Consider the following 26,475-nt stretch of genomic DNA (forward strand, 5'->3'; position numbering starts at 1 on the left):
TGGCAGTTTAGTATTAATATGATTTATATATGCAACATGATTGAGAAAGACATTTAGTCCCTTTCTCGACCATATTACTCTCAGGAGCCTATACTTATGTCTCTTGCCCCAGAGGGATTATTTCCTGTGAGATATCTACCTGGAATATATGTATATACATATATATACATATATGTATATATGAATATATATATATGTGTATATATACATATATGTATATATTATATATATTATATATATATAATATATATATATATTATATATATATATATATTATATATATATATATATATATTCCCCCTTCCAAGGGTATTGGCTCTATGAAATAGCTGTCAGGCACTTTGCTTCAGGTTGCTCCATACAGATTTATTTTCCAGTTCCACAACCTCCTCAGAAGCTAAGTTTTCAAGACACTATGAAGTCTCCCCATTGTCAAGCCAGCAATCATTCCCTGGACAAAGTTTTCCCTTTCCTGAAGGAATGCCTGATTTTGAACAGGAGTCATCCCCAGCCTCTAGGCCAGCAGTAAATCCCTGTCCTCGTGAGCCACATGGAAGGAGAAGCTACGGCCCCACTGGCTGCCCGGCTGATGACTCCAACGTGGCTCAATCATCTGAAGTTGGTTTCTGACAAAATAGGCCTAAGGTTGCCAAAGGAGAAAGGAGACACAACCAGACTTCCTCTTCCTCAAGCTGTCTGGACTTTAATATTATTTTCATGCTCTGAATTATCTTATTTAGTCATGTTCTTGGCTGGTGCAGGTCAGCTCCATGAGGGTAAAACTCCGGTTCTCTGCTGCTTTTCCAGAGCTTTTCTCTGTAGACTTCTCTGTCTTGTCTGCATTTTTTATTTTTTGTTTGAATTACCTCTCTATGGTCTCAGGAGAAGACACTGTCCCACATGCTTCTTTCCAGGGAATCTCAAATCTCCAGATCCCCCGGCCCTGCAAGTCCCCAGCACATTGAGCTAACCCATGTCTTTGGCCATGAGAAAGGACAACAGTCCTCAGCCTCCCCACAGCCCAGTGAGGCTCACTTAGTGAGGGCCACCACCTGTGACTCCTGGATGGGAAGAGTGAGGTCACAGAGGGAGGAGAGCGCCAGCCTCGCCAGGCTGTGCTGTTGTCAGGTAAGCTGTATCCATGGCCATCAAGAGCCTGGTTACAACTGTGAAGGCCCCGGACAGGCCCAAACAGCTTCATTCACTTTTACATGTGATCCCATGTCACCTCCTTTTTGTAAAAATAAAATTCTAACTGTAGAAAGCTCATTTACAGCTTTAAAAAGTTCACGTTTTCCTTGCTGAAAATAACTTAAAAGAGCTGTCAGACTATTTGGGATGGCATGGCCCCAGCTCTGACTTATTAACTATGTGATCTTGCATAAGTCAAGCAGTAACTCTGACCTTAAGTTCCTCCCTTACATTTGAATAAAAATAGTAACTTCTTCACCTTCAAAGTCACTTCTAAAAATCATATTCCCCAGATTCAAAAATAGGCATCAAGAAACTCACCATAAATTTAGAATAGAAAGTCTATATCTAACTAGATTGCACTCTTCTGACTCCCCAGATCTAGTTAATTTCCAAATCTTGCCACATCTACTTCCTTAAGACTCTTCAATTCATGTATCTCTCCATTCCTGCTACCCCACTGCAGCCATCAGCTCACCTCCTCTCCTGATCCCAAACATCCCTAACTGGTTTCCATCCCTTGCTCCTCTCCAAGTCATTTTCTGTACAGGGAGATCCTCATCTAAAATGCAAGCACATCATTTACCTCTTGAAAATCCTTCCTGTTTCCCAATTTCCTTAACACAAAGTTCAATTTCCTTAACCTGGTTTAAGAGTCCTTTATGACTGAACCCTGCCATCCTCTCTAGTCCTCTCCAAATCATGCGGGACCAAAGGCCATTTTTCTCAGCACAAGAACAAAGAGGGTTGTTCCAGACAGAAGGAAGAGCACGGGCAAAGGTGCAGAAACTTTCTATGGGTCAGTGTGATGGAGAAGGGTAAGCAATGCCTCTGTGTGACTTGAGGGTACAGATGAAGGAATGAAGAAAAAGAAAAGGAAACCAGAGAAGCTGAGTGCAGATTGCGAGAGGCGTGGATTGTATCAGTAAAGAGTGTGGACTTCCCTGCAAGCTGTCAGAAGTCCTCGATCCATGACCACTAGGACACTTGTAATTAGAACTGCATTTCAGAATGTTAACTCTGGTGGCCACAGTGCACACACACAGAGGTAACGATCTGAGATCCGAAAGAGAAGTCACAGTTAAATAAAATTCTCTGTGAGAGAGATCAGCGCCGAACAAAGCCCATGCGAGTGGACATGGAAAGAAAGTAAAAGATTCCAGAGGAGTTTTGAAAACTGTGGGGAATTAGGACGAGGGGAACACTGCCAAGGACATAGGGGTACTAATTTGGGTGAGTAGGTGGGTGCTGTTGATAAAAGTAGTGAATGAAGGGATTTTGCGGAGATCAGAGTTGAATATTACTTTTTTTTCTGAAGGCATTCTGAAAACTGTAAACACCGTGCTGTATAAGATATCATCATCATTATTATCAAGTAGTGCTGTGTTAATAGCCCTTTGGGTCTAAAGTTTGAATGATGGGAGCTTCTTGTACTTGAAAGAAACTAAATTGTAAGTACTCATGATGGATATTACCTCTTCTGCTTTAAGATCCTCCAGGGATGAGCCACCATAACAAGCCAGAGAAAGCCCCTCTTCCTAGCAACTAAGAATCCTTCCAGATGTCTTATCCTTGGACTCGCCCCCTCTATATATTACAGAGTCCACTTGAGCAATTTTTAAAAGGATTTGTGACATTCAGATATAAGAGAATCAGGATTTTTAGAGTCCTTTAAAATTCAAATATAGGAAAAAAAAGTAAGTCTTCTGTTTGATCACAAAAGCTCTAAAGATACAAAGAGAGAAAAGTCTGTCCTAGCATTATAATAATATCTGCTTTTACTAGAAACCTGAGCTGACTTTAATCATCTACACTTCAGTCCGGGCCAATATCTCAGAAAGCTGAAAGTATGGTGAATGCTCTCACACTAATACAAACCTTTGCAGAAATTTCCCAAGGATATGCAAAGACACATTTTCTCTGTCTCTCTATGTCTCTCTCTGACTCTCTGTCTCTGTCTCTGTCTCTCTCTCTCTCGCACACATACACACAAGCTCTTTAATTACTAAGTTTCTTTCACTGTAGACAGGATAAATCTTTCAATTAATATAGTATATTTCATGTTAAAAATGTTTCACCCCTTAAAGATATTCAGTTGTAATGGATTAGTTCAATCAATACTTACAAATTGCAGATTTAGAGGGGATAATTGAGAAATGCAAACAAGGAGAAGGGAGGAGAGAGCGATGTGTCTTTGTCCTCTCTGTGAGGCTGGAGAGACAAAATAAAGGCATGCAGAACACTGCCAGTCCACACTCTTTGAAATATGAAAACAGTACCTACTACTGCATCATTCACAGAGATCACTCACAAACTTTTTCAATTGCATTTATTTTGTGTGCTGCCATCAGAACATAGAGTACTTCCTTATTTAAAGTAAGTTTCCAAAAAAGAATTTTAAATTTAAAAAAAATAAAAACCCTTTGCACTTAAAAAAATTTTCTTTACTTATCACTTTCATGCTTAAATGGTCATCCAGTTTGACATTACTTTCAATGAGAATAATAAGTCTCAATAGCACTTCTATTATCCAGCCTACTGTAAGTATGCAGCACTTAAGTTGAAGGAAGATTATTTCATTTTTATCTTTTCTGGAACACCAGAGGAAAAGCTCAGGCATTGTCACATTTCATTTGCAGGTAAACCTGTATTCATCTTAGGTTAACTGTTTACCACTATTCAACTTTTCACCTAATGGTTCCATATTTTTTCTTGTAGAACAATGTCTACTTTTATTTCAGGATGAATCATTTGTGGCTATTTGACTTTTTATGGCTCATGGATTCCTAATGAATATCCAAATTGTATTTGCATTATCCTGTATACAATCCTAAGTGGTACGATTTTCATCTTACATGTTGTGGCTTGATGTCCTTTCTTAAATATTGGTAGGGAATGTCTCCTTGGCTTATTCATGAAGAAGTTAGTAATGGGGTGCCCACAAGCATTTATACTTGATATTTTTATTCGACTTCTTTTAATCAAGGGTTTTACTACTCTGTGAATTAGAAGAAAATGTGGTGGAGAGCAAGCTCCTTACATGTCTTCTGAACATTCTTTTTGTTTTATTTTATTTTATTTTTTATTGAAGTATAGTTGATTTACAATGTTGTATTACTTTCAGGTGTACAGCAAAGTGATTCAGTTGTATATAAAGTCTTTCTCAGATTCTTTTCCCTTACAGGTTATTACAAAATATTGAGTATAGTTCCCTGTGCTATACAGTAGGTCCTTGTTGGTTATCTATTTTATGTATCATAGTGTGTATCTGTTAATTCAAACCTCCTAACTTATTCCTCCCCCTCCTTCCCCTTTGGTAACCATAAGTTTGTTTTCTATGTCTGTGGGTCTATTTCTGTTTTGTGTATAAATTCATTTGTATCATTTTTTTAGATTCCACATATAAATGATATCATATGATTTTGTCTTTCTCTGTCTGGCTTACTTCACTTAGTATGATAATCTCTAGGTCCATCCATGTTGCTGAAAGTGACATTATTTAATTCTCTTTTTATGGCTGAGTAATATTTTTATTGCACATTTTTATCTTGCTTACAGAATAATATCTGAATATGATTTTCTACAAATAAAAGTTTGAAAAATTTAACAAAGAGACATACTGTCCTGTAGGTAAGGTAATATAACATGGAGAGTCCAGCTTACATGAAACTTGTTAGAGTGCAATAAAGGGATAACCAAAAAGGATAAAAGTATCATTATATTCTTTTTAAATGTTCTGAAGATTTAAGCAGTGGAGTATCGTGGGAAGCACTAATAGGAACATGACAAGGAAAGGCTAGTAATAGCCAATCATTAAAAATAGCAAGAAAGGAAAATAAAATATTTAGGTCACAGTTCCATAAAGGATACGGTGTTATTTCTAAATTTAGATAACATTCACTGATCAAGTACTACCACTTTTGACGGCAGCGGTGTAAACTATACAACCTCAGAGATACAATTTTACACTGAGATCCAGTCCTTTACTTCTAAAACAGAATTTGTTTACCTAGAAAAGAGCTGCTGACTTTACCTGCTAATGTTTGTTTTCATATTCCTAGATTTAAATTTAAGAAAATCTACACACAGAGAAGCATGAAGTACTGGGTATTTAATCACCTCTTCTTAACCTCATTAAGTCCACTTAATAATCCTTTTGGTTCTAGCAACACACATTGGTGATGATACAATGGTGATGAGATTTTTGTTTGTTGTGTTTGCGTGTGTATGTGCATTGAATCAAATGCTCAAAATTTGATTTTGTGTGTGTGTGAATTGAATCAAACGCTTGTGTGTGCATTGTGTGTGTGTGCATTGAATCAAATGTTCAAAATTTTAGCTGCGTGTTTTTTAATGAATAAAACAGTTGGATTTGCTTTGGTGGCTATTTTTGCATTGTCCTTTAGATGATTTTTTCTCCTTTTATTCAGTAGAAAGAAGGTTTTTGTTTCACTGACTCAATCCTTTCTCAGTTCCTTCTCTCAGTTTCTCATTTATCCTCCCCGTGATGGGAATGGGGATGGGAGGGAGTGGGAATTTTACATTGCCGGCTAAGGCTTGAGAGGCAAAGCAATGTCCGAATGACCCACCTCTCTTCTTCCTCATTTATTCTACTCAGAAGCATAACAAAATCAAATCTCAATAGTAAGTACTTACCTTGCTCTAAACAGATCAATCTTTTTCTATTAGATTTGTCACATGAGACCTGAACTCGACTGTAATTGATTTCAAAGTCATGTGGCACAACAGCCACTATAGTATTTTCCTATGATAGTCTCAATCAATAAGCTTAGCAGCTTAACAAAAATAATTATATCAACATATCTGATTTCCTGACACCATTTTGTTCTTAGTTGTTAGAAACAGTGTGTTATTAGAAGAAATCCAATAAGTGAGAAGCAAGAAGGATAAGAGTCCAGGTACCTAAGTACTCCCACCTCCTGGCCTCCAGTGATACTGATTCCCTCATTTTCTGAATCTTTTCACAGCTCACAGCACAGTCCATCAGTCTTACAGGCAATTCTAATAGTACTTGGATTTGGAGTTTGATGCAGGCTTTGTATGAACAGATGCTTATATAAAAGCTAAAATAAGCAGGTATTAAAAGGATTAAGTGATTCAGTAGAGTATCTCAGCCAGCCATAATTCAAGACACAATAGTTCAAATCTTTCATTGCTGTTTTCTTTGATAAAATGTAGGTTTTAACCTTTGGGGAAGTCTTTTTCTACAGTGTCATCAGCAACTCCAAACCTGTCAACTCAACAATACTTTACAACAATGTCTTTCACAAGGTCTGAGGCAGAGAAAGGAATTGCAACAATAGGGCCTAGGATTCTGTGAGATTGGAAATGTAGTAGCATATATTGGCTAGTTACTTTGTGTATGGAAATAGGTGACTCGGCAATGATATAAGGGGGGGAAAATGCCTGACGTAGAAAATCGAGTCACAGGAAATCATAAAGGTATTCTATCAGGGGATGTCTAAGACTTGTATATGCCACGTCTGAATTAAAATGATAAACTATTAACAAGTCATTTTAGTACTTATCTGTAGAGTTTCTAAAGACTAATTTTTGTTTGCATTAAAGTTGCAAATATTAATTTAGTCACTAAAATGTTGAAAATCATCTGTATTTTTGACGTTTCTGTTTATACCAATTATTGATTCATTTTTACATGCCTGTTTCTTCTGTTATCGTCATAAGATGTGAATATCAATCGACTTTAACTTTATCTCATTCCCTATGCAAAACCTCAATTTGCATATTTCTTTTGCCCAAATCAAAACATAATTTCACTGACCAAAAGAAGGATATTTTGCACAAAACTGGGTTGGCTCTAGTTTTCCTTCATCACTGAGGTCTAACCATGCACTGATCACTCTTCCAACAGACGTTTATTGAGTGCCTGTTATCTTTCAGCTATTGTACTAGATACAACAGTGAGCAAACAGACAAGGTCTATTCTGAGAAAAGGCAGACATCACTTAGAACTGAAAAATAAACAAACAAAAAAACTTGATATGAGAAATGATTTGAAGACAGGTGAGTAAATTTTCTAGCTCTAATGGTGAGAATAAGCAAGCAAACAGGAGGCAAAAGTAATTTAATCCAACTCTTAATGCGGAAGTAATATTTGGCCCAATATGTCTGAACTTAACATACCCGAGATTAGCTCGGGTATGTTATATGATTTGTAAATTTCCAGAAGGACTCCATTCTGTAAGTATAAACCCTTTACAATGCTTATATTTTAGATTTTCTTAAAAACTTATTGTGGTTAAAACAAATTATCTTTTAAAATGCAAAATTACCTAGAAGAGCAATATTAATATAGATAGCTATTTGCCCCTTAATTGAATATTTTGGGATTATTTAATTACAGTCAACTAAAATGAAAGCATGGTTTTCAATGGGGAGAAAAACAACCTATAGCATTGCTTGGAAGATCTTACATATGGAGTTCATTGAGGGCAGCTTATGGCAGAAAGATATGTAAAATGAAGAGTTATGACCCCATAGAGGAACTTGTCCTGCTTTTCTAATTACAGTTTCACTTGCCAGGGTGATGCTAACAAAGTTGTGAATAAGATTTATTGTTGGAGATTTTTCAAGAATGACACATGGATTGATTTTAGATAATTTCTTCTCTGAGGAACACAATGCTAGAAAGTAACATGCATAGATAGATGATAGAGATAGATGATAGAAAGAAAGATGGATGCATAGATAGATAGATAGATTGATAGATTGATAGATAGATACAGATGAACAGAAACATATCTGTGAGATAACTGGCAATATTATTCTCATTGCCCAGCAAAGAAAAGGATACAGTGGATACATGACTAAGATATGACAGTAAATAAATGAAAAGATAGGAGAAACCTATCTTTCCTAATAATGTTTAGCTTCGGAATAATAAAGATTGCTTTCTTTTAGTTGGTGTCCACTTTCTTCCCTACCCCTCTTTTTCTTCCACTCTTTCTTCTCTACTATTTCTTTCATCTTCTTTGGTATCTCATCATTATCATCACCTTCTTCTTCTTCTTTCCCTGCTCCTCCTCCTCCTTTTCCTCCTTCTCCTCACCCTCCTGCTTCTTCTTCACCTTCACCTTCATCTTTGTTTTCATCTTTGTCTTCTTCATTGTCACAATCTAGTTATGGGATGATGATCTAGAAACTCTTTAAATGCATATCTCTTATGGAAAAATCACTGAATACTTGACTTAAAGATATGGATATAACCTAGAAAAAAAGTGTTTCTTTAATACTTTAGGAATAGTTTGTTGTATGGAAATTTCTTATCAGACTTCATTTTTGTAAAGCAGTTTTAGGTTCAGAATTTTTCAAAAAATCAAGAAGTTCTTTTTCAAAAGAGTTTTCTTTTGTATAATTATTCAATAGATTAAAATCAGCATCCTTGAAAAATCTTAGCTAGAAATCTATTCCTGGAAAAATCATAAAGCTTATAATGTAAACAATTGTCAGTGCCGTTGAATGTGTAAGACAGACACAAAGAATTCTGCATTTGAGGTATTATTTTCTTCATTGTTATATTTGCATAATAAATGTACATTTTGATAAAACTTAAATCTGCATTTAGATAAAACTAGTTCTATATTTAGAAAAACTTAAATATTTCTTAAATATTTAGGTTATCTTGTAATTTCTATTATGTCTGAGAGTTATCCTCTAGCATTAGAAATCATCTAAGAAATTGCTTACAAAGTTATTTTTGCCTCAAAATTTTTAATATGCATTTTGAAACTGTGTCTTATTTACTTTATTTTATGTTTAATTCTAATCTTTAGGGATATTCTGTCTCACAAAAAGCATTGTTTTTTAAATTTTGGATGATGATTGCAGAATTTCTTTACATCATTTTTGCAAGTGGCAGACTTTTCATTATTGATAATTATGTTTGTGGTGACATAGATTATGAAAAACAATTCCTAAATTCAGCATAAGATTGAGGTATACTATATAGTATATTCTTTTTTTTTTTTTCCAGTGACAAGATTAATACTGGGTGCATAATTTTTCTAATACACATGGGAATAGGTACTAATGATGTATTTTGTTCTCCATGATTGGACCAACACTGTGGGGGGAAAATATACATTATTCTAGGTCAATGTATTTCTATTTTCATAATTATTTTAATTATACATGGTATAAATGAATGTTTTTTGTAAGGAATCTAATATGGTAGTTAAAGAATATCTTTAGCTTAAAGAATATGTAAAGGTTCAAACTTTTACACTTTTGTATGCTGTCTACAGTTTTGTAATGAGAAATGAAGGGTTTTCACAGTCAAGGGCATTGAATAACTTAACTTCTTTTTGTCTAGCTTTTTTTTTTTTTTTTCTTTTGATAAATATTTTCCAGCTTTAGTTTTCTGTTCATAGCTTTAATTTACATTTCATGTTATTTAAATTTTCTTATTAAAGGGCATTTGAAAGTGAGGTTAAAACTATTGCAATTTTGGTCAGTATTATTTATTGAATGTCCACAGAGTACATGTGTCTGTATTAGGAAACTGAAGTAAATAAAAGGCACAGTTTCATCTCTTTGAGAAGCAGAATTTTTATCCATACAGCTGCATCTCACTTTGAAAGGTGATAGATATCTTAAAAGTCCCATGCAAAACAAGTTGTAAACATAAATGCATATTGAAATATATAAGAAGAGCTCATTATTAAAAGAGATCTCATGGTCAATGTAAAATGGGTAATTTTGTAAGGAGGTGATAAATTTTAATAATTATTTTCTCAATGTGTTTTTTTAACCTATTAACTTTATGTAACTTAGAGATCTCTATGTACAGTTACTGATGGGGATATAAGAATATTTTGAGATAGTAGTATAAGGTTGAGTTCATCAAGAAATAAGTCACAGAGATATAATGTGCAGCACAGGAGTAGAGTCAATATTTTATAGTAACTGTACGGTGTGTAATCTATAAAAATATTGAATCACTATGTTGTACATCTAAAACTAATATAATATTGTAAGTCAACTATATTTCAATAAGAAAACACAGTTCCATGAAGGAGCAATTGAGATTACTGAAAAATGAGCAACATTTTGTCACTTGGGTGTTTGAATGACCTACTATTAGAAGCTAGAAGTCACAAAATCATAGCCCCATAAGGGTTTCATTTGGCAATAATAGTGTTTTCTAAATTTTAATAACTTTATGTGGGGCAGACAGTCCCCAGTTTACCTAGTTCTTAAACTCCATTGTATCTTATATTCCTTATACTTCATAGCCTATTATGACTTACAATGGTATAGAAGAGAAACATAGTAGTTCTTACCTTCATATGGAGCTTATGGTCCATTAGTAGAGTAGATAGAAGATAAATAATTACATAATTGAATTGAAGTGATGTTAAATACCTCAAAGGAAATTACAGATGAAATTAGAAATTTAACAATAGGATTTAAACTAGGAAAGTGATACTTAAGCTAAAACTTGAACAATTAATAAACCAGAGGAAGAGCTACCCAGGCAGAGTCTCCATTTCCTGATGAGAAAATTGAGGTCTGGAGGGACAAAGTAACATTCATGACAAGTTAAGAAAGGAAGAAAATTCAGGTCTCCTGGCTCCCAGGATGAAATTCTTTTCACTGTCAACATCTGAATCATCCATTTAAAATAATCCAAACCTATAAATTCAATGTATTTGGATACCAAAGTTTACATAATAAACACTTCAAAAAATCAAATAGCAGAGATAGTTTGGTTACCATTCACCGTTTTATAGGTTCGTCTCTAACTGTCACAGCTAAAGACCATGGGAACGAATAATAAGAAAATTCATTAATTAGGATCAGTTTCTACTGTCTTTAACTAGTTAAACCATTTGTTTAACTAAGATCCACCTTTATTGGCACCTGAAATAATAGTGTATGTTGTGTGTAATATTTCCTCCTTTTAAAAACTAATAAAATTTGAATTTGGACACAGAGAGTGAAGATATTCATATGCCCAAACCAGAAACAATATGAAGGTTGCGCTTCAGTGAGCATATTATCTATTATAAGAGAGAAAACTCTGAGTAATGAATTTGTCAATTTTTCTTTGCTGTGGCTTTTGGATATCATTTTCATTTTGCTTTAAAACGTGATTATATGCAAAACACATTGGTCTTAAGAGGTCAAAGCCTCTATTCTACCTGGGTGGACTTGGGGAAGAACCAAGTGTGATCAGCCAGAGACACTGGTAACAATTATTAGTGTCAGATTCCCACCGGCAGTTTTTCTAGTCTTGGACTTCCATTCCTGCCTTGAGAATCCTTTATACCATTCAAGGGGAGTCTTTAAATCAAAATAACTTTTAAAATCTTGTGATTTGAGCACCAATTTATCTAAAGAGTATGATGAAGCCTATTCCTTTACCCCCTTTCCTCTGCCTGTTCCCCAAGCAAATAGTAGACAGAGGTTCTAAAAGCTACATGTATCCAAATCTACCCAATGTCTCACTTATAAATATGGTATGGATGGGGGTAGACAGTTAAATGAAAAAAGTTAACAGTTATAGAGCATTCACTATGTGCTAGGCCTTCTGCTTGATGCTAAATATCTATTAACTCTTTTTTTTTTTTTTTTACTGATCATAAATGATTTTTATTAAGGAATGCATAGTCTTGTGATTCAAAACCAAATATTTTAAAAGAATGATTTACCTGATAAAAACTGACATGAAAGTGTTGTTTAAAATTGTAATAAAAAGCAAAAGACATTTAGAAGAACTTGCCTCATTTTAGAAAACATAAACTTTAAGGACTAAAAGTAACTTTCCAAACACATTGTGAGAATTAAAAGCTCATGTCACAGAAACGTTTAATAACAAATGTTGACCAACGGTTTACAAGTTGTACAATAAATAAAAAAGCCTCCTAGTTTTTTTCTTTACCAAAAAACCATGAACTGATGAAATAACAATAGAAAATTAACATTAATTTCTGAAGAAAAGGCACATCCAGGCAAAAGAGTCAAGGCGATTTGTAAAACGCAGAGTTACATGTACACGGTGCATAATCACTGCACACAGAGGCGGGCTCCGGGAGACTCTGAGATCTGGGAATGCGGTGACAGCTCCGGCCGGTCACCTGGCCGCGGTCCTCAGAGGCTGGACCTTCTCTCGGGCCGGGGCGCACACCTGGTGACGGCCACTCGCCAAAGCAGCGGGGCCAGGAGGAGGCTGAGCGTGGTCACACTCAGGATGAGGAGGTACACCTGCCGGGGGCGGGGCGTCAGCGCGGCCGGGGGTGTGTCTCCGCATCACGGTGTGCAAGCCTCTGGTGCCCGGCATGGAGGAGGGCGCCCCCTTCCCCAAGAGGCCCCGGGGACTGGGGCGCCCCCCCACCCAGCCCTACTTCCCCTAACAACCCCGCTCCGCCAGCCGGGCAGAGACTCACCTCCCGACAGATGACACGCGCTCTGCGCGCCCGGCTCCCCAGCACCAGAGAGAACTCGCTGACCTGGGCCAGCCCCGCGGCCACGATCCACTTGACGTACTGGCTGGTCTTGGGCAGCAGCAGAGACAGGACCAGGGCTGCCAGGACGAACTGCCAGAGCGGCAGGTCACGCTCGGCCAGGCTGGGCCCGGAGCACCGCCCGCAGGAAGCAGGGCGGGTCCCGGGGGGGACCGCGAGGGAGGACGCACGGAGACCCCCCCACCCCGGGAAAACCAAGGCCCTCCCGCCAAGCGAATATCGTGCAGCGTTCAGAATGGAAACTTTGTTTTTAACAAAACGTAAAGAAAGCGCAGAGGAAGCAGCCTGCAGCGGGCGGTGCTGTTCAGCCATCATCGGGGCGCTGCTCCTTCTCCTCCGCAAAGCCAGCGGCCATCGCCCAGGCCAGTTCCACTCCAAGAATCCCACGCGGACATGGGCACCTCAACAATTTGTAGTCACAGAGATCAGACAAGTGGAAAGTGGCAAAATAGTTCTCAGTGGCCGTTAAAATGTACGTTTGCGTCACCAGAGCCGGGTTTGCGGTTCTTTAGACTCACTTAGAAGTCCAATTACAGAGCAAGGGTGTCACTGGAGGACACCCACCCCATTTTCAACACAAACTCTGAGACAAAGGGCCATCCTGATCCAAGAAGCCCCGGCTGCCCGAGCTGCGCTGGGCGGGGGGTACACACAGGCAGGAAGCGAGGCGCTTGGTGTGACTGGTGAAACCAAAGGCAGCATGGACTTCGCAAGCAGGGGCCCTACCTTCATGACCACCACCGAGGGGGTGAGGACCAGCAGGACGGTGAGCTTGTACAGCACGAAGGTGGGGAACACGTGAAGGCCTGTGGGACGGGGACGGGCGATTGTCCGGGCGGGGCGGCCAGCCTCCCTGCCACCCCTACATCCACGGGCTCCTCCGCCAGGACAGGAACGGGCAGGGTGTCTCCCACCCACTCCACCCCGAGAGCCCGAGCAGAGGACCGGGCGACTCAGTGCTCCCCGCCCTGTTTCCACGGGCTTCAGAACCTGCCTCTCGAGGCACCCAGAGTCTCTGGGGCTCTTGGACCCACCGAGCAGTGCAGGGTGTGAGCGAGAGACCAGGACCAGGTGGCCGTGCTGTGACCACGAGCAGGACTGCCCCTCTCCACGGGGACATTCCCAGGGCAGCAGCCTCGACACACCAGTTTGATTTTTTGTATTAAAATTAGAATTTCTTCCTGCACTTGATGTGGACGTGCTGAAGTGGACCTGCCACCTTGCTGAGCAGTGGACCCTCAGGACCACCAGTCAGGAGCCCCCGTCCCTCAGCTCAAACCTTCCCTCCTTCTAAGGGAAAGTCCCTCAGACTCTAGTCGCCATGGGAACTGTTTTCGCGGCACCAGCTAAGTAGAAACACGTGTGAGCAGATGAGACCCAGTGGGAGTGTCACCCCTGGAGGAGGAGGGTCACCTATGGACGCGAAGAACACGATGGCCAGGAAGTCGCGGACGGGCTCCACGTAGTACACGACCTCCTCAGTGACCACGTGACCCTGGGAGGACACCAGGGTTCCGGCCAGGAAGCAGCCCAGCTCCATGGACACATCCAGGAGCTCAGTGACTGTCATCATGAGGAAGGTGAAAGCGGAGATTCCCAGGATGAGGATCTCCTTCTTCCCCTTGCTCTCTGCGTGCAGCTTTCGGCAGTACGGTCCCACGAGGTAGGTCCTCACGACAGGATAAAAGAGGAGAACCGCAGCAAGCGAGAAGAGGACCTGCCCGACCAGGCCCAGGACCCAAAGGATCTCCATGGTGACGCTTTCTCAGCTTCTCTGGTGAAAATTCTAAGCCAACGAGGAAGAGAGTAAAGAACACGCCAAATTCTCCTAACGTCTCCACCTGCACAACTGACTTAATACTGTTGAGTCCGGAGGGCCCCAGAACCACGCAGCAGATGATGTAACCAAACATGGTCGGCAGTCCTATCATTGTGCAGAGCCAGCCGCATGGTAAGGACAACATCCCTATGGTGACGATGTCCTTTATGAGGTGGGGGTCTGCCCGCGGGATGGTGGCGTCCCTGGGCTTGGTCAGGATGTACTGGTTACTCTGGGCGTCGATGAGCATGCTCAGGCCCAGGTCCTCCTCTACCTCCCGTTTCGTGACGTTCTGCTTGGAACTGGCCTCTTCCTCTTCCACCCGCAGAACTGCCTCAAAGTTGACCCCTCTGACCTTGATGGCTGCCTTCCGCAGGGCCTCCAGGCGCTGCCTGCTGCTCTCCTTCACGTTGACCACGTCCCTGTAGTCGCCCTGCAGGGCTCTCTGGAGCCCATGGATGGCCTGGAAGACTGAGTTTTCACTTTCATTCAGCTCTTTCTGGAAAATTTCAAACATGTGCACCTGAAACAGCTTCTCTTCGTCCGAAAGGCTGGCGTCTTTTTCCACTGCTCTGACTGCACTTTTCAGTTTGTTAAGAACCACAGCCTTTTGGCGAAGAAGCCCAGAGACCTTTCTGCAACCGTCCAGGACCCACTGTCTCCTCTGGGTGACGGCCACCCCTTGGCCCCGGTGCAACTCGATGGCATGTCTCACCTCCTCTTCGTGCTCCGCACCGTTGGCCAGCAGGTGAAGGAACGGGAGCCACATCCAGAGGTGGCTTTTCCCCAGTACCTTCATGATCCAATTTTAGGGACTGGACAAAGCAGTCCAAAGATTCCTGCTAAGTCGGGCTTGCATTTGAGATACGCATTTTCAGCTGGTATGGGAGCTCCAGGCAGGAACTCCAGAGCGAGCCACTTGGGTGGAGCAGGATCAGGGTTAGCGGGTGCAGGACCTCCGGACGTTCCGGCCGCGCCGCGTCCTGGGCCCGGCTTTCCGGAGGGGAGAACCAGGACGCGGCTTATCCGCATCCCTTTCCAGACCTCTATTAACTCTTTTAAGCTTCATTCCAACCCTATAAGGGAGATAGATTGTGAGGGATTAGAACTCAGGCAGGTGGTTCCAGAGTTGGTGATTACTATAGAAGTTATCTTTGGAATCAGCCTGCATTCAAATCTGGATTCTACAATTTACCAATGGTAGACCTTGGGTAATCTAATTCTCCTCTCTGAAAATCAATTTCTTCATCTATAAAATGAAGATAATAATAGTACTTTCCCCATAAGGTTACCATGAGGATTGATTATGATAGTCTACAGTAAGGCATCTTAACAAAGTGGCTGATATTCAGAAATCTCTCCAAGTACTTAACTCTTATAATCATCATGATTATATTATTGCAGGCTGGGGACATCCTTATCAGCCATCTGTCTACTCAGGTCAAGAAAGATACCTATATGTCCTCCATGAGACCATGACATAAACAATAATCGGATTCTGAATTATTTTCTATCTTAAATATCCTTAGGTTGAAGTCATAAGACATAAAATCATTCTTAGTAACTTATCAAATTAAGCAAATAAACAAAAACAGCAACAACAAAACACTTTCACTGATTGAACTAAAGGAATTTCAAGTTGTGAAGGGAATTACCTGACAGGTGAAACTAGTTATTGTTTCATCTCTTTGCCTCAAGTCTCCTCTCCACCGTGAACAAAGGATTATTGTTCTAAAGAATTATCTTTTTTTATTGATGCATAGTTGATTTACAGTGTTTCAGGTGTACAGCAAAGTGATCCAGTTATTCATATATATGTGTATATTCTTTTCAGCTTCTTTTCAATTATAGGTTATTACAAGATATTGAATATAGTTCCCTGTGCTATACAGTAGGTACTTATTGTTTATCTATTTTATATATAGTAGTGTGTATCTGTTAATGCCAAATTCCCAAACTATCTCTCTCCCCCTTTCCCTTTGGTAACCATAAGTTTGTTTTCTATGTCTGTGAGTCTATTTCTGTTTTACAAACAAGTTCATTTGTATCATTGTTTAAGATTCCACATATAAGTGATATCACATGATACTTGTCTTTCTCTATCTGACTTACTTCACTTACTATGATAATCTCTAGGTCCATACATGTTGCTGCAAAAGGCATTATTTCATTCTTTTTTATGGCTGAGTTGTATGCCATTGTATACATATACCACATCTTCTTTATCTATTCATCTGTCAGTGGACATTTAGGTTGCTTTCTTGGCTATTGTAAATAGTGCTTCTATGAACATTGGGGTGCATGTATCTTTTCGAATTAGAGTTTTCTTCAGGTATGTGCCCAAGAGTGTGATTGCAGGATAATATTTTTCTAACGAATTACCTTTACTAGAGACATAGTCTCATTATCCTTTTCATTGACACTTATTTCCTACGTGGGTTTGGAGATTACCACAATGCTCTGTGATAGAGACAATGAGGACATCCAGTGTGGCGATAGCAATCAAGAAGGAAAGAAGAAGTTAGAGGTGTATCATGAATAGGCCTTTGTTCCAGTAGTTGTGGAGGATAATGGGGAGTTAATAGTATTAATACAAACTGAAGGACAGCAACGGATGGTCCTGACTTAGACAAAAAAAATAGATGGTGTCACCAATATCAGAGATAGAAGGACAAGATAAAGAGAAGATGGAAAGTAATGCATTTTCTCCAAATTATGTTGAGGGTGTTTTGTCTAATTTCAAAATAAATATCAAACCTGAAGATAAAGATTGAGAGTCACCAACTCTGTGTAGATGTTTTAGTCAATGGAGCTAATGAAACTTCCTAGGATAGAAGTCCAAAAATTCTCACTCCAGAATCCTATATTCTGTACATTTTGTGTTTATTTATTTAATGGAGTAATTTTTTCTAGTCCCATCTTTTGGGGCCCACCCTATCTGACTCTCATAGAAAGGAAAAGAAAAAGAGAGAACCCCAATCACCGCAAACCATCAGCAAACAGACCATCAAAGCAAAGTTTATGGAATTATCCTTTACCAACTTTTGTATCCCATTCTATCTTGGCCTTTTAAACTTCTCTTTCTGTTAAGGGTGAATGACTTTCATATTCCTTTTAGCCTGGTTTTATCTATATATCAGTTATAGTTTATAGAAAGTGCTGAGAGATGGCAGCTTTGTGAATTTCCCTGGTTTCAGTATTTCTCTGTGTTGGTCTGTACAACGAACCTTGGGAAGGGAGAGCATATTACTGCTGAACTGATATTTCATTTATCCACAATTTGACCTATGCCACTGCTTCATCTCATTCCCACAGATGTACTACCCTGACTTTTTTCCTCCCGGCATATAATCAATAGTAAGGGCATTATTCATGTTTTCAACACCTATGTGAAGTCAAAAGTTCCCAAGTTCACCACAAATCTGGGGGGCCTCCCACTGACCAGACCTGACCTGTTGCATTTAGACCGTCTTCTGTTAAAATATTTAATATCAAGTTGATTTCTTAGTGGTGCCCTAGTGCTAAAGTGTCAAAATAAGTTTTCTAACAATTGTATTTTAAATGGAATTGTTCAAGAAATAACTCCTTTTCTGTTCCATAGGCAAAGTTATTTCTTTAATCAATTTTAAAATGAGATAAATAAATAGGCTGTACAAAACCATCCAATCACTTTGCAATGTTATAGTAATAAAAATAAAGAGCTTCAGTTTACAAATTCTATAATTTGACTGGCTCTGCATTATAAACGTCAATTCTTATCCTACAAATGCAAATTCACCAAGGGAATATCAATGGAAAACAATTACTAGGTGGATTTTTGTGCTCTGGTTCTACAAAATAAAATATATTTAGTGTTTTCAAATCAATGCTGAAGGAAATGTCAGGAAAGGGGTACACATTTACTCATTTTGCAGAGACGTCTAGACCTATTAACTTTCTGCACTTTAATTAGGAAAGCAATGCAAAACTATTCTCTTGCTCAATTGTAGTAAATTCAAGACATTTGGTATTGGGAAAGAGTACTGAAATTGTGAAATCTTATAGAGGCAAATGTATTTTTAGTATAATGGCAATAGTTACTAAAAATGCAATTCTGTTTTTATGGCTATAGCTTGATTCTTTAAGCATAAACTGTAGGCATACAAAGATAATGAATATTGAAAGTGGAAGACAAAGGAAAATTAGGATGCTTAGGCAGCTTTAAAAATAGTATAATTTAAATTTTTTTACACAAGGTATGAAACTGCTACATTTTAAATTTACTTTTAGGGTACGAATTGTCATGACTGCTAAAAGTATTTCTTAAAGATCATTATTAACAGATTGTGGGTTTTCCTGTTAACTTAAATTACATTTTCTTTCCTTCCATATGCAATTATTTAAAAATGAAACATGGTTCTGATGTTAAATCACATTGAAAGAATTACTGTGCCTTAAGGCTGGACACTTGCAATTACTATCAATACTCAGATTATAAGTATGGGGAAAGGAAACTAGAATATTTTATGCCTCATGATAATCCCCATTCTTTTATTAAAGTTTTATTCTCATAGTAGCTTTTGGATGAGCAATGGAAATAAATGGAGAGATGGGAAGAGAGAAAAATAAGCAGATGAACATGATACTCTGAGATGTCTGACTGCTTTGGAAATTCATAAAAAGAATCCCAGGTGCCACAGGGGAATGCGAGGGCCCTGCTCATTCCTGCCAGTTTCATATGTGGTTGTCTGTTTATGAAAATTAACTGAGTTGTGAACAACCAGGCTACGGATTGCCCTACTCCTTTTTTAAAGTAATGTCTGATTCTTGATCTAAGAATGTGAGATGGAAAAGAGATCTCTAAATATATGTCTATGGGAAAGAACTGTTTCCTTGGAGATCAATAAAAATATTCTCTTTATTTCATACAAATTCAATAACTGTCGAGTTCTAACCAGGTGCCAGACATTGTGTTAGGATAGAGGTAAATATCACTGAGTTCTTGCCTTTTTAAAACTTATGCCAAGACTTCTGGTGGAATCGTAGTTCTGTCACAAGTTATGCAGCTAACAGAGTCAAAGGCTGCATTTCTAAGTTCATATTGCTTGCTTGCTTTTCTTCATTGAATACTTCAAGTTAATGGAAAGAGTAGATTTTGGAGTTAGATGATCCTGATTATTTTACCAACCTTCTCAGCATCCATGTTCTCATCCATAAAATAAAACTGCCATCTGTGGTACTCTATAGGCTCTGCTTGGAATTTTTTTACTTTTCTTCTGTTTTAATTACAGAAGTCAAAATGGTATTGTGAGAGAATAAATGGTACAAGGTAAAAACATTATCATGAAAGAGTCTCCCTCACTTTTGTCATTCAATAAATCTACTCCCTAGAGTTAACTTTGACAGATTGGTGTGTGTTAACCTTTATTAATAAACTCAGCCTCTGGACAGATAAGAACTGAAGAACATATATACCCTGCAGAATTTTTCACTGACTAGAATTTATTAGAATTCCTTCAAAGTGGAAAGATAAAATACTGTAACTAGGGTACATATTCTAGAACATAATAAAAGCATTGTTACATACAAATATGTGCTTATTGTTTAAAATAGGATTCTCCTTGTATAACTTAAATACCTCTCCAAAGCAAGTTTCCATTAGCTCCTGAGGATGGATGGATGTAAATATATATATATATAGATACATATATATAATATACATTTTTTTTTTCAGTTTAATGTAGTCATTAAAATATCTCTCAGGAAACAAATAGCCTAGATTCACATTTCAACTTATCCACTTGCTAAATGTGTAAATTTGGGAGATTTGGCTTGTCTCTCTGTTTCTTAGTTTCCTCATTATATAATGACTTAGCTGTAAGACCTATTTCATAAAGTTATTGTGAACATTAAATGAGCTAGTACATGTAAAGCAATAGCCAAAAGGAAACATTCATTAAATGTTAGCAATTATGTTCTCTAATAAAATGGAATTGATAAAATTAAATATAGTAAAATAAAATAATACATCATAAAAAAGCTCCTATTCTCCTTTCAGATACTATAAAAAATACTTCCACCTTCAAAAATATTTATTAATATAATAAAACATGTTTAAAATATGTGTACAAACCAATATTTAAAGTATATTTTCTCACATTTTAGGAAATTCACACAGATTTAGTAACAAGGCAGCAAATGGAATATTTTCCCTTTGGGCTCATACTACAGCTTTTTGATACATCTGCTTTACATATTTAAATGAAGTTACAAATTAAATATTTCTAATGCATGGGTAATGTGTCTATTTGAATCATTACAGTACTTTAGGATCCTTATATCATTTTGATGTGAAAAGTTTATTATACTATTTATTTGATTTTTTTCTTACTAGTAGAGTTTTATCAGAATGTTGTTTTTTTCCCCTAGACCAAATCAAGCAGCTGTCATACTTACTAACTCATGCAACTGATTATAAACTAAGCCAACAATGTAATGACAGGAGATCAATCTAAAATTGTAAACAATATGGACATAATAATTTTGTGTCCTGGAACACCAAGAGTCATTTTATAAGATAAGGGATTATTTAGTACTTAGAACAACAGTCATAACTGTATTTGAAGTTAAAAAATAGAGTTTTATGTTCTCAGTTTACAATCACCCCTTACATCTTATAAATCTTTGTACACATAAATATAAAACAATTTGTTCTGACAGTTAAACTAAAAATGTAAACTCTAGCTATTTAAATCTGTCTAGTGGTTCTGAATTTTAATAATTTACAATAATTAAAACATAGGTAAGACCAACACCATGTATAGTATCACATTACAACAGTATTGTTTTACATACAGAAAGACAGAGAACCCAGGCAGCTGTAGTTCAAATCGTAGACGTGCTACTCTCAAATTATGTGAACCTTTAGAAAATTACTTGATCACTCTGTGTCTCAGTCTTTTTTTTTTTAATCTATAAAATGGAGATGATAATAGTACCTATTTGAGAGAGATCCATATAAAATATTTAAAATGATAGAACATACTAAATATTCTGTTTATATCTGCTACAATTATTATATTTGCATGGGTACAGTTCTTTGAAGAAGTCTTATTGTTATTATTTCTGTGGCTATGAAGGCCTTTGACTTAAATTGCTGAGGATTTTGTACTTCAGTTTATTGCACCCTGAACTGATGTGCTTCAGCTAATGTCAATATCCATCAATGTCCATGTAATTAATTACACTCCCAACCTTTGGATCATTAGTACTCATGACTGTGAATTTTGAAAATCATATTCTGAAATATTCTTGCTGAAAGGTTTGACTTTGCTGCTGAAGTTCAAGCTTTATCTTGGCAACAGTCTGCTACACAGGACCTGAGTTCAGAAGGAATGTCTTTTGGCAGTTGATCATTGTGTTGGAAAATTCCAGCAGACCTACTCTGGTGGGGGAAGGTTTTGTTGGTGTGGAAATATAAACAGAAAATATTGAAATGTGCAGGAATCAGGACATTTTTCACAGAACAGAAGGCAATCCATATTTCATTCAAATCACTGAAATAAAATTCGGAAGTCCTGGATTTTTGTGTCAGCTCAATAACTTGACTCAAATAATTTAAATTATCTGAGCTCAATTTCTTCCACATAATACACTTATCCCATTGTTACTGAGTTTACCATAAGTCACCCACATGAAATGTGGTTCTGGAGCTCAGAAATGAGGTTAGGACAATTTTCTTGCTCTTTGCCTACACATTTTCCCTATAATAACATGAGCAAATGTCACTCTTTAATAAGTCACTATGTCACTTAAGACTTAAAAACTAAAGACACTTCAATGATTCTCATTGCTTTTTGCCTGAAATCCAAATTTCTCCTGTGGTCCACAAGGCTGTACGTGACCTGGCCCTGCCCACCCATACTCAACTATACTGGATTTCTGTCAGTTTATCCAAGTTAAAGGAAATCAAGCATTTCTTCTTATCACAACACATGATTTATCACATTTCCCAATTTATATTTATTTACATGATTTTTGGTCCTTTGATAGAGTATAAGCTCCCTTTGGGCCAGGGCAATATAAGTTTTATTCAAATTTTTTATTACTAGTTTTAAGCACAAAGCCTAGTAAATAAATGCATACTGTATAATATTTTAAAACACGTTAATCTATGACCATAGTTTTGAATACCAAATTCAAGTTGATACATCCCAAAACTTTATTTCCAGCTCAGACCTCTCTCCCAAGCTTCATATTTGTTTATCTGAATTTCTGTTCAACTCTTCATCTAAAATTTTACAAGAACCTCAAAGGTACCATTTCCAAATAAGTGGACAATTATTTTCTCTTTCCCTTCTCTTCCTCCTATATCAAACTCAGTTGGTGACACCCCTATTCCCAACCAGTCAGCCAAGAAGGAAAACTAGGAGACATTTTTTTTACCTGCTTCTCTCATCATGCATATTGAAACAAACAAAAAAAAATGATCATAAAAATGCTATCTTGTAAGTTTGACCATACCATGTCACTAAATAAGGTTTGTTAATGTCTCTCCAGGAAAAAATAAAATAAAATAAAATGAAAGAGATCATATCTTCTCAGAGAAAAGCAAGACTCAGAGAACATAGGGAAAAGTAGTCCACTTTGCAGTTCATTTTGCTGGGGAAGCCAAGGAGGCAGAATGAGTTATGTATGACAGCTTTAATGAGAAAAGGAAAAATAAAAATAAAAAAATCAAACAAACAAACCAAGGTGTCCAAAGAAACATGATATGTTAGCCAAGGGCCAGAAAATAGACTCTAGGGGAGAAAAGTAATGAATATTTTCAGAACATTTTCTTTGTGCCAAATGTTTAAAATATATTACCTTATCTTTCATCACAATGAAGCACTCCTCTATATTCCCCAGGAGTGAAGAGATGTTGTCCAACACAGCATACAAGATTCTAGTACAGCAATGAAACTTACAAGGTTCCCAACAATATTTGTTGAAAAAATAAATAAATTCATATTGGCAAGAAAGACATAGGTTTAGAAAGGTTAAGCAATATGCCTATGTTCTTGCAGCATAAAGTACTGCCGAATTCAAACCAAAGTCTCTCTTGTATCAGTCTTCCTTATAATCACCATAATGAATTATCTCCTTTAGAGTTAAGTACTTTCTCTGTCCAAAAGGTCCTGGGATTCCTAGGATTTCTATAAAGAATTGTTCTAAATGGTAGTAAATCAACCCAGTGATTAACTTAGGACTAAAGAAGTCAAAGTTGATAAACGCTTCTCAACTGTGGAACTTGGAGGATGCATATACCATTGATGGAAGAGGGCAAATTTGGGACCAGATTTCTTTTTTCTTTTCTTTCTTTTTTTTTTTTTGGAGAGTAAGGAAATGTGTTCCACAGTAGATTTGCAGAAGCTGATGCAAATATGTAATCACACATGGAAGTGAACATGTTGATAGCGGTATAAAGTGGCTCTCAGTTTTCTAAAGTGATTAGAGCTCAAGATAAACATTTGAGCATCACTAACATGGAGCTGTTGGGTTGAAGCTATAGAAAGAGATGAATTCTCCTTGACAGGGGCTTAGAGGGAGAAAGGGATCGAGAACAACAGTTTAAGAAATAGCTGCAGGCTTCCCTGGTGGTGCAGTGGTTAAGAATCTGCCTGCCAATGCAGGGGACACGGGTTCGAACCCTGGTCCAGGAAGATCCCACATGCCGTGGAGCAACTAAGCCCATGCACCACAGCTACTGAGCTTGTGCTCTAGAGCCTGTGAGCCACAACTACTGAGCTCGCGTGCCACAACTACTGAAGCCCATGTGCCTAGAGCCCGTGCTCCACAACAAAAGAAGCCACCGCAATGAGAAGCCCACGCACCACAACAAAGAGTAGCCCCACTCGCTGCAACTAGAGAAAGCCTGCGTGCAGCAACGAAGACCCAACGCAGCCAAAAATAAAAAAATAAGTAAAATAAATTTATAAAAAAAACGAAAAAGGAAAAGAAATAGCTGCACGGAGAAGATGGGAAAAGAAAATGAAACCAGCAAAGAACACAGAGGGAGGGTAATCAGAGATACAGTGCTGCTTCTCATCAGTTGACAGTGGAATTGGCATCAGATGACAGTGGAACTGGCAGAAGGACAGTAGTTCAGGTCACCAGAGTTTACAAAGGCCAAGGTAGGTGTGCCAAGGTAGCCTCATTTATCCAAGTAAAATAAGGGAGTACAATGAAAATGAAGAGATGTTCTTCTTAGTTCTAAGACTGAGACTGGACCAGCAGTATTCTCTGGGGTATGCTGTGTTAACTGTCAAGAAAGAGTCCCTACTCTCTTGTTTCCTCTGGCATCTGTGTGGGTGTTTCAAGTCAAACCCTAAGCAAAATCTGTGCTTTTGCTCCCTGGGGTATTCTCAGATCTAGCAAAGAGGACAAAAGTGTGACTGGCAGGTCGAAGGGATGATAAATTAATACACACATGTGGATTGAAGTAGTTTTCTCCTATCGGCCAGTCACACCCTGCCCGGCCGGCAGCTGCCTAAAATAGCTGAAGAACTAAAGAATCTGGAAAAATGAATACTTTCATACTAAAGAATCAGAGATTCTCAACTATTGGAATCACCTACCGTATTTGTTAAAATCCTAATTTCTAAGCCTCATCTCTAGAGATTCTGAGTCCATTGTTCTGCTTTGGGCCAGGTACCTGCATTTCTAAAAAGCTTATGAATGTTCCTGTTGTTGGATTGTCCTTTGAACATATATATATATTTTTTAATTTATTTATTTATTTATTTATTTTTGGCTGTGTTGGGTCTTCATTTCTGTGCGAGGGCTTTCTCTAGTTGCGGCAAGCGGAGGCCACTCTTCATCGCGGTGCGCGGGCCTCTCACTGTCGCGGCCTCTCTTGTTGCGGAGCACAGGCTCCAGACGCGCAGGCTCAGTAGTTGTGGCTCACGGGCTTAGTTGCTCCGCGGCATGTGGTATCTTCCCTGACCAGGGATCGAACCCGTGTCCCCTGCATTGGCAGGCAGATTCTTAACCACTGCACCACCAGGGAAGCCCTGAACATATATACATTTTTAAATGCTTTAGATAATAGATGCTGAGAATATCTTGTTGATGATACATTACAACTGGCTCAAAATATATATGAGTAGACATACTCATTTTTGGCTTATAAACACCATTTTGGTTATTAATGTTTTACGATTGTATTACTTGCTCCAAAATAAATGACTAGTGTGCATATATTAAGTCAACCTTTTTGCAATTTAATGATATTAAGTGTTATTAAATACACTATTGTTTTCTGTCCTAGAAAAAAGATGACTAAAATTAATCAAACTTTGAGAAGATTGAGGGTGCTATAAATCATGACCTAAATACTCTCATGTTTGCACTTTGATAGATGACTGAGGGGAAAGTACTCAGGATGCAGGGGCTCTCCACAGAAAACATCCTGCTTCAAATTCAGATCTAATAATAGATAAGATGAGAGCCAGCTGCAACTGACATGCCATGGAGTGGGGGTTGCAATACTTTCAGAAATAATTAGGTCCCAACACATTCAGAATTTTATAAATAATAAACGAAACCTTGAATTGTCTAAAGAAATGAAATTGGCTAACTTGAGAGCACAGGTGTTTTGTGTTTGGTATTCCTCCCCTTGCCCATGAGGCAAGCAGATATGCTCAGTACAACTTAATGAATCTTCTGGGAAGGCCCCAAATAGATTACTTCACAGGAGCTCAGTGCAGGAAGTGTCAAAGACAGGCTAACCGTAGCTCGATGCTTAGTTGAGAAAAAAGGTACACTTTTGAACATTATTGACTGTAGAATCAGAGTGATTCACTGTTATGCACAAAAGCTCAGATAGATCCATTAAGAACTTTATTGTGTATACTCCGAAACACCAAACAAGATTGCTACCTAGTCATGTTTTTGTGTGTGTTGTTTCTTGTACTTCCCTTCTTAAGGACAGTGTTG

General features: G+C 38.1%; 1 protein-coding gene across 1 annotated transcript; it reads right to left on the bottom strand.

The window, feature by feature from the left end:
* Window positions 1-5,387: 5,387 nt before the first annotated feature.
* LOC309647918 (transmembrane and coiled-coil domain-containing protein 3-like) lies at window positions 5,388-25,256 on the bottom strand. The gene is given in 6 exon segments (XM_082435805.1): window positions 5,388-12,438; window positions 12,621-12,770; window positions 13,425-13,504; window positions 14,112-14,445; window positions 14,447-15,325; window positions 15,329-25,256. Coding segments are annotated over 6 exon segments (1,605 nt in total). The 5' UTR covers window positions 15,377-25,256; the 3' UTR covers window positions 5,388-12,324.
* Between the last annotated feature and the right edge of the window lie 1,219 nt (window positions 25,257-26,475).

The sequence above is a fragment of the Balaenoptera physalus genome, assembly GCF_965194825.1.
Source record: "Balaenoptera physalus genome assembly, chromosome: 18".
Lineage (NCBI taxonomy): Eukaryota > Metazoa > Chordata > Mammalia > Artiodactyla > Balaenopteridae > Balaenoptera > Balaenoptera physalus.